The sequence below is a fragment of the Strix aluco genome, chromosome 17 (genome assembly GCF_031877795.1).
Source record: "Strix aluco isolate bStrAlu1 chromosome 17, bStrAlu1.hap1, whole genome shotgun sequence".
NCBI classification, from domain to species: Eukaryota; Metazoa; Chordata; class Aves; order Strigiformes; family Strigidae; genus Strix; species Strix aluco.
In genome coordinates, this window is record NC_133947.1 from 8,364,653 (window position 1) to 8,382,877 (window position 18,225).

General features: G+C 41.3%; 1 protein-coding gene across 1 annotated transcript; it reads left to right on the plus strand.

The window, feature by feature from the left end:
- The first annotated feature begins 450 nt into the window (after positions 1 to 450).
- Positions 451 to 12,096, plus strand: ZFP64 (ZFP64 zinc finger protein). The gene is made up of 6 exons (XM_074843160.1): positions 451 to 598; positions 1,148 to 1,387; positions 2,742 to 2,903; positions 3,840 to 3,902; positions 4,525 to 4,776; positions 8,567 to 12,096. Exons 1-6 carry the CDS (start codon positions 538 to 540, stop codon positions 9,865 to 9,867), a joined length of 2,079 nt encoding a protein of 692 aa, XP_074699261.1. The 5' UTR covers positions 451 to 537; the 3' UTR covers positions 9,868 to 12,096.
- Positions 12,097 to 18,225: the final 6,129 nt, after the last annotated feature.

Consider the following 18,225-nt stretch of genomic DNA (forward strand, 5'->3'; position numbering starts at 1 on the left):
CAGCCCTAACTCATTGCCAAACTCCTGCAAGCGCTGCTAGACAAATTAAAGCTCGAACTTAATCTTAAGGCCTCTGTGGGAAGGCGGGTTGAAGCAGCGTGAGGCCTCAGCCCCGCGGCACGGCCATGGCGGGGCAGCACGGCCACCTCAGCGCCGGGCCGCAGCAGCCACCCGCGGCGCAGCGAAGGCACAACACGGGGCACTTCGCCGCTCACGGACGCGCAGGCCTCGCGTTGGCGGGGTTTAAAAACCACGGGGTTTAAGAATGGCGGTTTGGCGTGTCAGGGACGGGCCTGCATGGGGTCTGCCCGCGCGGCCGGTAGAAACCAGGGGCAGCGAGGAGGGGGCCGGCCGCGGTGGGAGCCCTCGGCCCGGCGGCCGGTGAGGGCAGCCGCAGCCTCGCCGCTGCCACTGAGCATGCTCGGCTCCTCCACATCCGCCCCCGTCGGCGGCCGAGAGGCGCGGGGGGAGAGGTTTCCCCGTCGGTAATAAGCCCCTGGCAGGTGGCGGAGGCGGCGTGCGGGGCTCGCTGCCGCCATGAACCCCGGCGGCGGCGGTGGCGGGGGGGCGGCGCCGGCCTTCCCCGGCCCCGTGCAGTGTAAGTGCCGCTGCGCGCCAGCGGGGTATGCGCGCTCCGGGGCCCGCGCGGCGGAAGCCGACTTGAGCCGGGGCCTGGGCAGGCCCCGAAACCTGAGTAGCGCAAGAAACAGGCGGGAGCGGAGCCCGGGAACCTGGCTGGGGGGGGGAACCCGGGAATCTGGGTGAGCGCCGCGGCCCGCACAGGCGGGGAGGGGGCTGCGGGCCGCCGGGCTGGGCGGGCCCCGGGCGGGGGGCCCCGGGCGAGCGGCCCCGGGCGAGCTCTGTGCAGCGAGGCCGCGGCCGCTGGGCGAGTGCCTTCAGCGCGGCGGCGGGGACTCCCGCGGGGACACAGGCGGGGGGCACGGGCGGCCCGTTCTCCCCCCAGCCCCGCCCCGGGGGTCCCGCTGCGCCCCGACTGATCCCGCAGCCCCAGGCAGGGCCAGGCCGCCCCGGGCCCAAGGGGGCTCCCTCGCGGCCGGGCGGGCAGTCGGCGCTGTGTCAGTGCGAGCAGTTTCACCCGCGTCCATTTTCTCGGGACGAGCTCATGACCGTGCTCCTGTTTCCACAGTTCCCGGCGGCACCACAGTGCTGGTGGAGCTCACCCCCGACATCCACATCTGTGGCATCTGCAAGCAGCAGTTCAATAACCTCGATGCCTTCGTTGGGCACAAGCAGAGCGGTTGCCAGCTCACTAGTGCCACGGCCGGGGCCACCAGTACGGTCCAGTTTGTGTCAGAAGAAACGGTGCCATCGACACAGGCACAAACCACAACCAGGACCATCGCTTCAGAGACCCAAACCATCACAGGTATCGTGGCGTTGCATACCAGGAGCTGGAAGGCACTCGATGGGTGCAAAGTGGCAACGTTATCACACTAAGCTTAAAATAACAGTTTTCATATTAGTCGTCACATACCTACAAGCAAAGGAAGAAGAATAAGTGGTGTGCTGCCTTCTTGGTTTTGGTACAACAACAGTTACTTAATTTGCTAATTGAGATGCAAGTTCACTTAGAGAATTGCTCAAGTCTAATGCGTTGTATAACCAACTTGTGCAAACTAATTAAAATTGTCAATACTTATGAAAAATAATCAAATTACAGTGCATTTTATTTTTTTAAGAGCGCTCTTGATGAAAAACAGACACAGAATTGCTGTCAGGCGCCAATCCAGGCCTTTTTATGTGAGAACACTGCATTCCCTACCATTGCTCCCACAACTAATTGGCAGGAAAAATATTACTCAAAATTTCTGCCTATGCGAAGGCTCAAGTGAGGTCCTGGTCCTGCAGATATTTAAATAAAACTAGAATTTTGTTCCATGTGTGAAGATTTGCCCTTCTATATATAGCTTTATTTTATTTTATTTTGGTCTGGGACCTTACTAAATCCAAATTATTTGACTTTAATTCGGATAGACAGATTAGGGCAGAGAATCTGGAAGAGCAGTGAAACAAACTGAACTCAGGGCTCACTTCCAGGAATTTTTGTATTCTAATCCTTCAACTCAGTGTGGGTTTTGGATGAGTCATTTTTCTGCTTCATATTTACTCATCTTTAAAATGAGGGCAGTTATATCCTTCTGCCCTTTTGGGGTATAGTGTTGTTTAATTGATTTAAAAGCTGCTACTTTGGCTGAGATAGTTTTACCTGTTATTTTTGTGAGTAACAGCTAAAAACAGTATAGTTGAAAGAGGCTAAACTCTTTTAACAATTTTTAAAAAAATTGTTTACACGATGCCTGTTTGACAACATTTGCCATATAAATAATTTGAGTTTTTTCTTATTTGGGCTGTAGCACAGCCAGCGTTGAAAAAGAAACGTACCTTTATTAATGTAAGACCTGGACAGGCATCAGAAGAAACTGAACTTCTGAAGAAGCTGAACGGTGCAGTCAGATAGGATTCAGAGGGAGACAGGTGGGCCTACCTAGGGTTGTACGAAGTTCAGTGTGGCTCATCATGTCTTGACAGACTTTTCAGTGATAGGCTAGCAAGGGAGAGAAAAGCCCTTCTCCTTTCCCCCTCCCCCAGGTGAATAGGAACCCGGGAACAGGAATGTTGCTGGAAAACACAGAATAGAGACATAATTAATGGAACTAGAAAATAGATTTTTCTTACTGGAGAAGATAATGTTCTCAAATTGAGTTCTTTTATGCGTTTAGTTTCTGCACCAGAGTTTGTTTTTGAGCATGGCTATCAAACATACCTGCCCAGTGAGAGCAGTGAGCCTCCAACTGCTGCTATCGTCTCTACACCGCCAAAAGCACGTTCAAGAAAATCCACTTCCTCGCTTCCACAGAAGAAACTAAACTGTTGCTATCCGGGTAAGGTGTGGACTATACCTTCTTCCTTTTCATTTTAAAATTGATAGGTTTTGTATAGTGATATGCACCATAGCTCTGTCTGTCTTAAGCAGTTAAGACATGCAGAACCTGGAAGGCAACCTATGTACTAAGGGTGTGATGTACTACCACTGATACCAGTAGTTTTGCTGTTGATTCCACATGTGCTTAGACTTTGGTCCTGTACTGTGGTACACTCTGGCGATGCTGCGGTGGGTTTGTGTGTAGACATTGTCCTCTGCTCACACCTGTAACAATGTAAGAGCTGCCATTGTTGTACATAAGAAATATTATACATGTACTTTGCATTAGATGTTTGATCAGTTAGCATTTCTATAAAGATGGATTGAACTGAAGTATTTGGAGACCTTAATGAGCAAAACCCATACAATATGCAGAAAACATGTGCAGAGACAGCCATGTAGATGAGTAGTCATGTAGCAGAAACTACAGTCTGTCTTTGCAGGCTTGCCTTCGTTAGAAAGGCACGTTTCAAATGCTTAGCATTCATTTCTGTGCTCTGAAACTGTAACACTTTTCACCTGGACAGAATTCCTGAATGGTGAGTCGTTACCCGAGTTCCCAGTTGCACTAACTTGAAGTCATATGTAGAATTAATTAGTTCCCCCAGCATCCCCTGTGTACTGTAAAGAGCATCTCAAATCCTGGGCAGAGATTCCAGAGAATTTGTTTCAAAGCTCACAGAAAACAGTAATGTAGAGAGTGAATTCCCTCCTAGGGGAAGCTGGTCACTGTTTTAAGTAGATGTGAGTAAACAAGATGGGGAATTTGTTTTCTGTTAATACTGAATTTTAAAGAAAATGTGCTTGAAAATAAACAAAATGCCCAGAATATGGTAGTATCTTTTTATTATCTTGTTAGATTTTCCTTTAATGATCTTAATCTCACCATTTTCAGGTTGCCAGTTCAAGACTTCCTATGGCATGAAGGATATGGAACGTCATCTGCGAACTCACACAGGTTTATATAGTTGCTATATTTTACTTTTGGTTGATTTCCTCCTTTTGGCTTTTTACCAAAAGGTATATTTCTACAAAATAATGTATCTGTAGACAAATTAGATAGAAGCTACACATATGTCTTTACATTCTAACGTTGAAGTTCTCCGTGCCTGGGGAGTTGCCCTTTTTGGGTAAGCCATGTCCCACTATGGACAGTACCACTCACAGCTATGAAACATGTGAGCACTGTACATTGATTTAAGGCACAGTTAAATTTCTGAGGTGCAGACCATGTACTTATCAGGGCGCAGTCTGGTGGTAGTGCATAAACCTAGTTTGTTCTTCATATGGAACAATGATTCCAGCATTTCACCTCCCTTCCCCCTAAACCACAATTTCAGAGCTGTAAAGTGAGAAAGTTCTGAAGAGTTTTCTAAATTTGTTGCACTTTTGCATGCAGCCTTCTGGAGCATAGCAGAGTTCTTAGCTGATAGGATGGCTACTGAAATCCAATGTCCAGATTTTGGAAACTAGTCCTGTTTCTGTTAAGTGTTTAGTGTGTGGGGTTGGTTTTTTATTGCAACAACAATCGTATGGTTGCAAAAATTCTTGACATGTTGATGCTCTTCTGTTTGTTTCAGGAGACAAGCCCCATAAATGTGAAGTTTGTAGCAAATGTTTTAGTCGCAAAGATAAGCTGAAGATGCATATGCGTTCTCATACTGGGGTGAAGCCTTACAAATGTAAACACTGTGACTATGCAGCTGCTGACAGCAGCAGTCTCAACAAGCACCAGCGCATTCACTCCAATGAGCGTCCTTTTAAATGCCAGATCTGTCCTTATGCAAGCCGCAACTCTAGCCAGCTCACTGTACATCTCAGATCCCACACGGGTAAGTTTACACTAAAATTCAGATCTGTAAAGGTTTGAAGGTCATAGGGAAGATTTTAAAAGGTATACAGGTGTCAAGATGCCAGAAGGGGCCTGTTTGAATTCTCAGAAGCACCGAGGCATCTGGCTTCTGTGAATTTCTTGGGCATAGAATGTAGTAGGGCAATACAGCTCTACTGAAAATACCTGGATTTTCTTCTAAATTGATTTTGAAACTTGTTAGATGTTCTCAAACCAGTAGAACTGAAGGATCTAATTTATCGATTGATTGATTAAGAGCATCTAGGTTCCTGTACGTGTCTCTCAAATCTGGTCCGCTGTATTAGAAGCGCTGAAATTACTTTATAATTGAACTAGTTCTATCAGTGCAAACCTCGGCTGCATAATTTAATTTTTCTTGCATCAGTAAATTAGCAAGTAATTAGCAATTTAAGTTACATCTTTTTTTGACCTTTCTTTGTAGTACCTTTGTGCAGACTGATGGACATAACAGTGTCATATGAGCAGCTGGAACTATGTTCTTCTCATATCATTTTTGCTCTATGGATAGAAAGCTTTAGCCTCCAGGCTTATAAACATTGTATCATTTTATATTTGCATTATTTGCCTAAATTTCATTTTAATCAGATTTCTCTTTTATAGATTGTTCCCGGAAGAGATTTGCTGTAAAGATACTGCTGTAGAGTTGTCTTTGTATGTTGTTTTTCACCTAATCTAGGGTACTGGATTAGAATCTGCGTTGTCTTCTTTTATACATTTGATTAGTTCTGTGAATTTTAGCTGCAAGGTGGTTATGGTTCAGTGATTACTAGATTAGCTTTGAACCTATCCTACATCCGATTCTGAATTCAAGTACTAAACAACATTAGTTCAGATGTGTGCAAGATGGGATTTATTTTGAGTACATAAAAGAAATAAATCCCTTGTGCATTGTGAAGGAGGGGAGGGTTAAACCAATCTGTCTCTAGCAGAAAAGCATCTTTTATACTTCACAAATCTGCTGTGATGGAATAGGCAGGACTGTCAGGCAGTTGTTTTACAAGTTTCCCTCTTTCTGTTGCTGTATAAGATGATGTGATGGTCAGTCAGAATAGCATGGGTTGTTATGAGAAGTTACCTGTTAGTAAACACACTAGCCAGAATATGGTATTGCATTTTCCCTGTGTCATATAAGAGCATGCATACTTGTGCATTTATGTATGTGGGCAGGTATGCTCTGAATTTGGCTGTGGGAGAACATATGAATGATCATGGTTCTTGTATTTCCAATAGAGTAAGATTTTTGTGGCATTAAGTATTGCAATAGTTGGGAAGGGTTTTTAGGCTACCTTCTTTCTTTTTGGCAGGTCAGTCTGTTGTATCTTAAGCAATTGAATTATGCTAAAATTCAAGTCTTTAGTTTTGTCATGTCTTCCATTTCTGCAAAATAAATCCTCTTTTATAAAATGACTTTTTTTTTTGATTTGCTGAAAGGAGGCACAAGAATTTTGAAAGTAATCATTTCATCCTTGTTAGGTTACAAAGCTGTTATGCACACAGCCAATTTTAGGTGAAAAGTAAATCTGGTATGTAGAATATATTGCTTACTGGAATTAAATTAGTCATTCTCTAGAAGGTGAGTGTAATCCACATTGCTCAGAGTGAGATCATCTATGTAGCATCACTTGTTGAACTAGTCATCTAAAGATCAGTTTCCTGTTAATTTGAGTAAAACTACTCTTACAATAATTCCAGGATCAGACACTTTGTTTTTTTTAAGCTATATTCTGTCTGTGTCCATTATGTATGGACAGAAAGGTAAAGAAATATAAGTAATAGACTACTCTTTAAATAAATGGAACCAACATACTTTGCTATATTCAGTAAAATTACTAGTTCTTTTTCATATATTGTGCTACCCTGTATGCGGAAATTAAGTCATTGAAATATGTACCATGCCTTCATTAGCAAAGTAGATAAAATTCAGTAGCTGAGTGTGTGGCTGAGACTGTAAAATAAACTAGATGAACAAACAGTGCATCTTCATTAATAAAATCTGTTTAATATAGATAATGCACCATGTATCTCAATTATTAAACAGATACATGGATTAGCACAGTAGGCCAGAACTTGATTTGAAAAATATGCAGCTAAACCTATGACATGTGGCTGGATGAGCAAATTATGCAAAATTATACAGCTATCACAAACTCTATAAAATATTAACTTATAAATCAGCCATTTGCAGTTTGATTATTAAAGAAGATAAATGCTTGCTGAACTAAGTACACTCTCTTTTTCCTTCTCCCACCAAGGGTGTCTTAGAACCTAATAATGCAATTCTTTCACTTTTTCCAAATACTACTTACATAAAGATTTCATGCTGAGGTATTTTAGAGAGCTACATATTTAGATTAAAGAAAAAAAAAAAAGATGAGTTATTTAGTTGGGTTTGTAGGTTTGCTTTGGATCTCTTTTTAATGGCTTCAGAACTGAGTCACTGGTCTGTACCCTGGGATTGATTATGGACTAAACAGAGCTACAGCTTTATTTGGTCATGCATGTTGTGATACAAACCCGCAAATAAAGAAAATGCAAAATAGTGGTTTAGATCCAGGCAACTCAAATAGTTATTCGTGTAGGTAGTCTGACATAAATAGGCTTACAGAGATCTTGCAGATGAGTGTGTTTATTTTTCACGCTTGACCTAACTTTCAACTGCTATTGTTAGGTTTCTGGATCAGTATTGCTCTCCAAAAAAAAAAAAAAAAAAAGCACTTATGAATATTTTCTATACCTGTTTGCATTAATACAAACTCATACTGTGTGAATACAAACTGATATTAGATGTTCTGTGGAACATGATTAAGCATGATACATGCTGCAAATACCTCCTTCTTGATTGCCATAATGCCAGTAAAACAAAAGCTTAATGTTACTTCTCTGTGTAAGTACGTTTCCCTAGAGTCACATACTTGCATGCATGTTTCATTAGGCTCACATTTGGCTTTTCCAGTTGCATTTATGTAGGTGTGATCCCTCTTTTTTTTTTTTTTTCTGTAACTGTAGTAATGCTATGGTTGTGCAGTCACCTGACACTGACATAGGTATGGACTTTTGTCCCTACATCTCCCTATGTGCTAGACAAGTTTCCACTACCTTCCTGTGCCAGCAGTAGTATTTGTGCCACACCACATGAACCAGGCCAAAAAAAGTAATCAGTTTTTCTTGTCAGCTAATCTAACTCACCATCTGAACAAATGTACAAGGGCAGTGAGGAAGGTTGAGCAGTAAGACTGGTGCCTGTTAGGCATCTGTTTCTGCAGTAGCTTACCATTTACCTAGGCTTAAAGTTAACCTACAAGCCTCCATGTAAAGCTGGTAGTATAAACCTGAGATGATGAATGTGTTTATGTTGTTTTCTTAGACTTCAAAATATGGCAGCTGTTAAAGTTACAGTGTTTATTCATTTTAAACACTAGTTGAAATACACTGTTGCTGAAGAGGGGCAAAAGAGAAATTTCTCCAGAGCACACTGAACAGTTCTACACACAAAATGAGCTAAAAATGGGTAAGATGCAGACATGAAAAAGCAACAGATACGGACAGGCATGCTTGTGGAGAGTTTGCACAGAAATACATCAGACTGGGTGATAAATACTGTGCCATTAAAGTTCTCTACGTCTTGAAAATATGTTGGGAGTTTACAGGTATTTAGAACAAGTCAGCTGTATGTAATTCATTACAGCATTGGTCTCTCCAGTGGATCTTGGTGTCTCATCTGTGATTTGAACTGTGTTTTTTGTTGACAGGAGATGCTCCTTTCCAATGTCAGATGTGTCCTGCTAAATTTAAAATCAACTCAGACTTGAAGAGGCACATGCGTGTGCATTCTGGTGAGAAACCTTACAAATGTGAGTTCTGTGAGGTCCGGTGTGCCATGAAAGGAAACTTGAAATCACACATTCGTATCAAGCACAGCATGGAAAATACTCTCAAGTGTCCAGAGTGTGAATTTCAGTGTGGAAACAAAACCAGCCTTCGGCACCACATAAGAACTCATCAGCCCGAACAACCAGTGAAGTGCTCAGAGTGCAACTACTCTTGCTCCAACAAGGCAGCTTTGAAGGTGCACGAGCGAATTCACTGCAAAGATCGTCCTTTCAAATGTGAATTCTGCAGCTTTGATACCAAGCAGCGAAGTAACCTGACAACTCACGTGAGGAAAGCTCATGGTGACAAAGTCAAGACCAAGAAGCAAACTGTAGAGCAGAAGGAAGGAGATAGGCCAAAGCAGGGTGGCTCCAGGCAAGTTGCCAAACTGGATGCCAAGAAAGCATTTAAGTGTGACCTGTGTGATGCTTCCTTTGTCCGAGAAGATTCTCTTAGGAGTCATAAGAAGCAGCACAGTATGTATAATGGATCCAAAAATAATGAACTGGCTGTTCTGCAGCTCCAGATGGATCCCAGTCGGCAGACCAGTGCCCCAATTACTGTCAGTCACCTCCAAGTCCCACTTCAGGCCGCTCAGGTTTCTCCATACAATGAGGGAAGGGTCAAGATCATTGTGGGTCACCAGGTCCCTCAGACTAACAGTATCGTTCAGGCTGCATCAGTGAATGTTGTGCCTCCTACGCTGGTTAGCCAGAATCAGGAAGACCTCTCAGCCAACAGCCGCTTGCAGCTGCTGGGCCAAGTCAGTTTGTTGGCACCACCTCCACCTCCCATATCGCAAAGCGAAGCAGGGCCTGTGGCACAGCCAGCAGTTCTTCTCACGACCCATGACCAAAGCGATGGAAGCGCTTTACATCAGACTCTGATTCCTGCTGCTCCTGTCAGCAGTCATGAGGCTTCAGCAAACCAAGCTTTCATCACCAGCTCTGGAATCAGCTGCTCTGACTTAGAAGGCCTTAATGCTTTGATACAAGAAGGAGCAACAGAAGTGACAGTGGTTAGTGATGGAGGTCAGAGTATAACAGTGTCCACTTCAGCTCCCCCTCCTCCTATCTTTTCTTCATCCTCTCACACAGAAGCCCCAAAGCAGACCTATTCTATCATTCAAAGTGGAGCCCATACAGCTTTGCTGTGTCCAGCAGACTCCATACCGGATTAGTTGCAAAGTACTGTTACTAACCAAATGTCAGTCTCAGAGGTAGTGCTGAATTAATCAGAAATGCGTAGGAAATGTGAATGCAGGATTTGTCCTACAGAGCCAGATACCTCCACTTACACATTTTACTTGTCTGTACATGGAAACATAACATGTTGTATGTGGAAAAGAGGATGTGTGTATTTGTGTGCCTCTAATGAAATCAGAGGCTGTGTTCTTTGTAAAATCTGAGCATCGAAGCAGCTGTTGACAATTTTCACCAAGCAGTAAGCTTCCCAGAATATGATTCTTTTATTGTGCTGGCTGAAATAAGAAAGCCTCACCTTATAATGAATTACCTTCCCAGCAGACTTGTTTTCATGCACACATGAAAAGGTAATAGTCCAAGCCATTCTAAAGTATATTTTTTAATGAAGTCTGTTTCAATTACATGCTATGTATGCATTAACTGCACCTGGCTGATTGCTGATCTGTAAGAAACCTCTTCTACTGGGTCTAATGCAGCCCTAGTAAACTTTAAGGGGGCTGTTCCTTAATATCTGTAGAAGTTGCTAGCACCTGGTACTTAATCTGAAAATGCTTATGCAGAAGATCAGGTGATCGTTTTTAGAAAACAAAAGAATTTTGTCCATCCATCAGTAATAACTAACTTTGTTAGCAAGAACACTATTGCAAAGTATATATATGGCACAGTGATCTCTGTCAGAGGCACCTGTGTTTTAAAGAGCAAAACAACTGCAAATATATTTTTTACAAACACTACTTAAATTTTGTTTTTATTTTGATGCTGCCTGTTTTTAGTTGCACGGGTGGTAAAAGTGCATTACATTTTGGCTCTGTACTTTTCAAGTTAAAGGAGAAAAAGGAAAAGATAGGAATTCATTCCATTTAAAATAAAAAAAAAGTAGATTCTAATTCAAGGTCTGAAACACTAGCATAAATTCAGATTGGATCACAATGAGATAGTAATTTACCATTGTATGATGCACATTTCTGTAATGAATGAATTCTGTAATGAATGAATTTCTATAATGAATGGATTCTAGGCTGTATTTTGAAATATGCAATATTATAGTCCTATCTGGTGAGCATTCTTGTAGTGATAGCTAATAATATCTTCACTACCTAACTATCTAGTTAAAGAACAGACTCTCAACTCGGGAAAATAGACAGGTCTGTAGGTGCCTGGATCTGCAAAAATCAGAGATCATTTGACAGCCAGGCAGCATCCCAAGGACAATTGTTAACATACAGGAAGACTGAAAAGAGACTGTTACCAAAACTAGCTCTGAGATTCCCTCTTGGGGAATCACAGTCAAGTTAAATTTCACAGTATTTGCTAGCAGGAGACTTTGAATTATTGCTTTATGTGCTAGAAACATGCTTGGAAAACTTATAAAAATTATATAATTAGAGCCACTTTCTGAATAGGACTCATGTTTGAAATTTTTAGCTTGTACAGACTTTATTTTCTGTATGTGGGGGTGCTCCCCACTCTTTCCCTCTCTGTAGTATATACTCTGTGTACACTGTAAGGCTTTCTGCTTTACTATGACGAGTAGGAAAATGCAATCATAACTCACAAGTACAGTCATACAGGTTGTCCATGAAAATGTGACCTTTGGTTTTTGTTGAAATAAGGGTTGTTTAAACTTGACTGCTCCAGTATCGCTGTCTTCGTTATTTATGGGAAATAGTATGTTTGAAGATCCATATTTCTTCTGCCTTCCTAATCCCTGTTTCTAAATTAATGTTCTTTTAAAACAAAAAAACCTTCCAAATATCTTGGTTTTAAGATCTGGGTTTTGATTTTTGAACTGTCTGACAGTGTGCCTGACACTTGTGGATGTCAGAAAAGACCACACTCCAGTTAGAGGAGAAACTTCAGAAATGCGTGATTTAAAAGACTTTAATAAAGACTTGTTTCCTAGTCCCATGCTGTATTGAAATATGAAGCAAAAGTTCTGAGTTCACTGACAGCTGTATTTCAGGGTTTATTATTCCCTACAGTTGTTCTCCCAACTTTTCGGGTGATACAGGTTTGTCACCTGTTAATTATCTCTTCCCTACAGATAGGTGATTTAAGGAGCTGACAAGACCCAGTTCCAAATCACCGAGCACACCTATTTTTATATAAATTAGAAGCAGGCATGAAGTTTTTTACTACATTAGATCACTGCAGAACATTCATTGAGAACAATAAATTGAAAACCTAGATACTTGGAATTTTAACACTGGCATTGCTGTTTTGTGGCTCTCCAGCCATGTTTCATTGTTGTGTCCCTAGCACAGACCTGATTGTTACATTTCAACTGTGTTGAGACTACTTGGAAGCACTTGGAAGATAAAAGGCATCACAGGTAAGTGCTTGGTTTTCTTACATGTCGTCCCAATACCCAGGTTGTAAATGATCACTGGAGCAGCTTAGATCAAACACTTTGTTATCTTTGAATTAAAATGCATGGCATAGTAGTGATTCTTCACTATTAACCCATCTCCAAACATATGTGTACATATGTGTGTGATCTAAAGCATCAGGCTGTGTACAGTGTTTCTGTGCACTGGGCTGATAGTTACTGTAAACACTAGTGAAAGATGAGGTTCTTTTAGTCCTGTAACAGTAAATACACATTTTTTACCCAGTTCTAGACTGTGTGCAGCACTGGTGTTGCAGGGGAAGAGATGCTTCTGCAGGAGCATGAGTGCCTGGCAGGGCTGAGCTGCCCAGGCTGTGGGATGTGCTGACGGGCAACTGAGCTGCAGGAGAACAGGTTTGGAGAAAGGTCAGTGCAGTTGAGTTCAAGTCTACTTGACTTGGAGAGAGAGGGGGACTCATTCAGTCATCTCAGTGGTCCAGTTTACCGCACTGCTCCACAAATCATTGCACCAGCCCAGCAAAATAGATGGTAAACTACAACCAGGATCAAACCAGAGATGGAGCCGGTGGGAGATTTCTCCCAAGTCCTTTTGTAGTAATTGTAACACTGAGCAACACAATAGTGATAGAAAATACCTCTTAAGATACTGTCACCTTTCAAAACCTGTGCTAGGTCTTTGAATAGGAGGAGTACATAGTCCTCTGGTGATCCGGGTTTTAATACCAGTTATTATATATTTTCCCTTTATTGTAAGACAAAAATCTAGATTGATCTGCCCTCACTTGGTTTTGTTGTGAGTAAATCTGCCTCCATATCTGCTTGCTCACGTGCCATCTTCCCAGTATTTGCTGCTGGTTGATTTTATGAAGGCTGATGATTTGGGGATTACTACATTTTCATTTCTACAAGCTATGTGGGTATAGAGTGTAAGTAGCCCAACTGAGGAGCTTGCATGTCGGAAGTCCCCAGTGATGGAGCTTTCCAAGTGCTCCAGCTGGACGAGAAACTTCTGTCTGGGCCGTGGGGCAGGAGCTGGTGGAAATGTGCTGCTCTGGGTTTAAAGCTGGTGGCTGTATGTTACTACGAAAGGAGTGGTACTCTTAGAAGATAAAAGTTTGGAGGTAGTTAGACTTAGCAGCTGATAGGCAAGCTTCCAAGTACAGAGAATTGTACCAATCCTAGAAACTTGAAAGGGCAAATGTACTACAATCTGACAACTGGAAAGTAACATTAATTGTTATATACTCGTTGGTATAGCTGAACTCTGGATGCGGGGTTTTATGGGCGTGAAGTATTTTGTGCCATCTATAGGTGGTGCTAGAGATCCAGATAAGCACTTGTGTGGTCTGTTCTGCTTGGTGACATGTTTCCTGTTAAACAGTTCCCTGCTTTTAACTCTTTCCCGGGTAAAAACACTTCAAAATCCACTTTTATAAGACGTTACAAAAAGCTTAGCTGTAAAAATCTTACAAGCTAAAAAGCAACAAATAAAAAAAGAAATGTCCCAGGTTTTCTACTGTTAAGATCCCCTGAAGCAGATTTATGGCCAGGACTTAAATCTCACCATTTACGTTAAACTGATCATTTTTGGCTCCTTTTTAATTAATTTTAATCTGTGCATAATTTGCAACTGCAGAATTGTCATGCCCTACAAAAATGATACAAAATGAGAGATTTTGACAAAGCTGATGGTTTGAATTGCAGTTTATCTGTGTTTGCACTTGGCCAACAGACCTGCATCCAGGGGATGCACCACCACGTCCAGGAATCTCATGTTCAATCTAATGTCACACTTAACGTTGCACAGCTCTGTTATCTGCATTTCAGTTTCACAAAAAGGCTTGTTTACCTTCTAAAATAGGAAACCAGTAGATTTGTCATATTGTAAAGGCTAACCTTCATTCTGGTCCTATGTGTGCCTCTAAGATAAACAGGAAAGATAACAAAATGGTGTGAATGAATAGACAAAGCTTAGGGCTGCTTCTTCAGCATTGTTTAGCTGATTGCATTATGTTTAAGTGAACAATCTAGAGACTTCTTTCTTCCACCCTAAAAAAAACAAAGCAACTGATAACCAAGGCTAATATGGGGGCAATTTTTATTTTCAGTTTTCTGTTCCAGTATTCTGGCTTTATTTCTGTGTATGACAGTAATGGTCTTTGTGTTTTGGAGCTGGCAGAAGCAGATTGTTTTAATCTCTGACATTCATTTAATACATTCTTCATGTTATCAGCAGAACTATCCCTTGAGAGAGCATGGTAATTCATAACAAGTGTCTCTTGTAAAGCTTGCTTGCTTTCAAGCATGTGGTAAATAAATACTATACCTTCCTAGAGTTCTGCCACAGCCTCAGAGCTCTGTAGCAAGTTGTCTCTCCAGGAGAAAATATTTGGATGGATTTTTTTCTTGCCTGGGGATCTCCAAGCCCTCCCTGATAAGCACTGAGCCCCACTGTGCACATGTGGCACAGAGTGAGCAAACACGGCTGCCCAGGCTGCTGCTGGGGAGAGCTTCTCACTTCTGCTCACTTGTTACAAAAATGATGATGTTCCCACTGCCTTGCACTGAACTGGCTCTAAGAGGAAAATGTATAGCTAAATATTCCATGGTTAGCTTCCTTCAACATGTTCCTTGCCGGTTTTGCTCTCTGCATAGGCTTATGCTTTTTACAGTTTGCTTGTGGAGTCCCATTTGCGAGTTACAGTATGTTACAGTCATTCCTCTTCTGTGAATATGAATCTCTATGACTGCTTAAAGAAACGAGGTTAAACAGAACATTAGCCAGAACACTAAGCAAGCAGTGGTGCATAGCCTGTATGCATTTCAAATAGAACAACCCCCTACTCTTGTGTCCTTCCCAACCTTTTTTGATTTTGTTGTTGTTGCTCCATGACACTGCTTTTTAAAACCAGACCCAAGTATCACATGAGCAGAGGCTTAGCCTCTGTAAGACCTGCTAGAATGTGCTTTTCCCTCTTGTTTTTATGAGGTAGAAACGTGCAGTAGGAAAAAAACCCAAAGTCCAAAGAAAAATTTGTCTTCAACACCTTTAATTGTGTTTGGGGTGGAAGTTATCTACATGAACTCCTGCACAATGTCCCCACAAAGATGCAGTGTTGAGTTTGAACAATAAACCAGCAGCACTCTGGATTAAGCCCTCTATCAGTGTTGCTAGTATCTTCTATGCGGTTTTGATAAACACTTTAACTGGCATTTGCATCAAAATGGCAGATTCCTACTCAAAACCAGCATCAATTTGTCCTGTGCACAGGGGGGGTTACTGGATATGCAGATGCACCAGGAAACGCTCCTGGATGAGTGAATGGGTTCATGTCCTCATGTGAGATGAGACCCAAAAGCAGCAGATCTTGGCCCAAAGCTAGCTCCTTTGGGATCTGGGGGAAAACCAAACTTCTATTGAATACACATGGGTTTTGCAATTAAAAAATTATAACCAGAATATTTCCCAATCATTTTGGCAGAGCTATTTATTGCTATTATGATCTGACTGCACTGGAAAGTACCTTCTGTTGTGGAGTTTTAAATTATTCTGTAAAAAATTTAGAAGCATGCCAGGACAATTTTCTCTAGATTACAAACAACTGGGGAAAGGCTTCTTTTTAAGATACATTTATTTTATTCTGTATTTCTGATTCTTCATTTATTTATTTGTGCTTACAGTCAAATATAGTCATCCTTTTTGCAATGTGATGCTCTGGTGTCTGTAAAAGTATTTGCTGTGTCCTCAGTGGAAAGGCTTTATCCTATAATTTCAGGAATATTGACTGGATACTCTAATGGCCTTTTACATCTCTAGTTGGAAAATCTTTAGCCTTGTTATTTAAATTTTAAGAAGAGAAACCAATATTGTTAAGAGAAACTGATGTCTCCTGTCACTTATCCCAATGACCTTTCATAAGGTGACAAAGGTTTCTATAGTGACCTGAGGAAATAATGTCTCAGGTATCATTGTGAATTAAAAGTCTGTTGCAGGAAACGCTTTCTTTTCTCTCAGGTATCCAGTTCTGCTTTTGTCTTTATTCCAGTTGCTAGACACGGAGAAGGACTCCTAAACATACAGTATTTGGTTACATGGCTGTCTTTCATCTTTTGGAGACTTCACAATGTTTTAGGGAAGTAAAAAAGTCCATGACAAAGCAAAGTTGGGGTTTTTTTTAATGCTATATACCATTAGAGTAACAAATAACATGTATGTTCAGAGTCTGCTGCTGTAATGCCACTGAATTCTGTGACCTGTGATATCGGGTAATTTATTCCATAAGCTTCAGGAGTTGGGTTTGTATCTATAAGAAACAGGAATTATGAATTATTACAGATACAAGGTGTTGTGGGGATTGCTCTAAGTTCCTAGTTTCAGACCTCATAAAAACTTGCTTCTAACATCTGAAAAGCAAAAGCTCTCTTGGTTAATGACAAAAGTGAGTGAATTTTGTAGGTAAAAGCTGAACATTATCTTGGAAATAATTGTCTGGGGATGTGCAGTGGTTTTTTCTGTTTGCTTTTTTAGGATACAAGGATGTATTTATGTCTTCTTGTCCTCCTAAAACAACATGTTATGCCATGAACATTTCAGTTTATCAAACCTGATGCGACAGACACCTAAAACAAACCTTGGGGAAACCTCCAACATTTTCCACCTGAGTTTCCCATTGGTATTGTTCAAAATGGAGGAGAGCTGTTAAAATCTTTGTGCTATCTATATAGGTAGCATTTGGAAATAAAGGCTGGCCCTACATAGCGGATTTACACTGTGTATCTCTGTTGGTCAGAGCTGTTCAGACAATTTTCTAAGGTGGTTTTTTTTTGATCACAAAATGGAAGCTTATCAAGACTGGGAACCCCTGGGCCAGGTGAGGCAGAGCAAGGCCAGCAGTGCAGGTTGGCTCCATTCCCGGTGAGTCTCCCAGCCCTGAGCCATCACCCTCCTCTGCCTGGATGTTGTATTTGCACCTTTGGCAGTCTCTGAAAGAAAATATCTGTGCCCCGCCTTTCCTTAACACAGATCACAACTTCATACTTCCAAAATGTGTCTCCACTTACTGTTGCTGGCCATAGTTAACTATTATATTAGTAGTAAGTGTTTTCACTGTAGTAGTGCTGCCGAATTCCCCACCTGGAGAAGGTGACGTGCACCTCAGAAGTGTATTGTGAGGATGAGAATAACTTGGATACCTCAGTGATAAGCAAGATGCAAATACCTAGATAGATACTGGAGATAGTCACATCTCATGATGGCCTAAAGGAAAATCTGAAAGAACAGGAATGCATAAAGCTAAACTGCATAATGCATAGCAGTCATAATTAATAGATAAAAATTCTTTGTGAAACATGCTTTTTTATTCTAATAAAGGAAAGGGACTATAAATGGTGACACAGCTGTAGAAAAACAAATGCCATGTTAAAGTTGTAAAACTAAAGAGGTGATAAAAATGTACCTTGTTTTTAAATTTTGACAAGACTTATGTAAGGCTTATTATCTTAAATAGTAGCACTTTCCTTCATCTCTGCACATATGGGATCATTCTCTTTCTATAAGTACATACAGTTGCTGGGGGATTATGAAAAAGTTGCCAATCCTTGCTTTTTAGTCCCTCCTAAAAAGTTCCAAATTTATCATGTGAATCAATTTGCCTAAACAATGGTAAATTTTGCCTTTGTTGTAAAATCATGTAGATCAGTCATTGATGTAACTTTAATTGGATAGGGATGTTCATGATTATTTTTCCTTAAAAAAAAAAAAAAAAAAACGCCTGCCAGCAAAATTGCTTTTTGGTGATGACTCTGCTTGAAAAGTGCTCTGCAGGGGCCCATTCCCAATTGATTATCTTTCACAGCTAATAGCTTCAAAGGCTATTTGGTGGACAGTCCAGTTTTACATTTAAATGTAAATCTTGATAGCCTTGACAGACTGATGATCAGAAAAAAGGGAGGTAAAAACAGTAAAATAAATGTACAGCTGGTA

Coding starts and splice junctions, on each gene's coding strand:
- ZFP64 (XM_074843160.1), top strand. CDS start 538: ATGAACCCCGGCGGCGGCGGTGGCGGGGGGGCGGCGCCGGCCTTCCCC. Junction 2,904..3,839: donor ACTAAACTGTTGCTATCCGG/GTAAGGTGTGGA, acceptor CACCATTTTCAG/GTTGCCAGTTCAAGACTTCC. Junction 3,903..4,524: donor TCATCTGCGAACTCACACAG/GTTTATATAGTT, acceptor TGTTTGTTTCAG/GAGACAAGCCCCATAAATGT.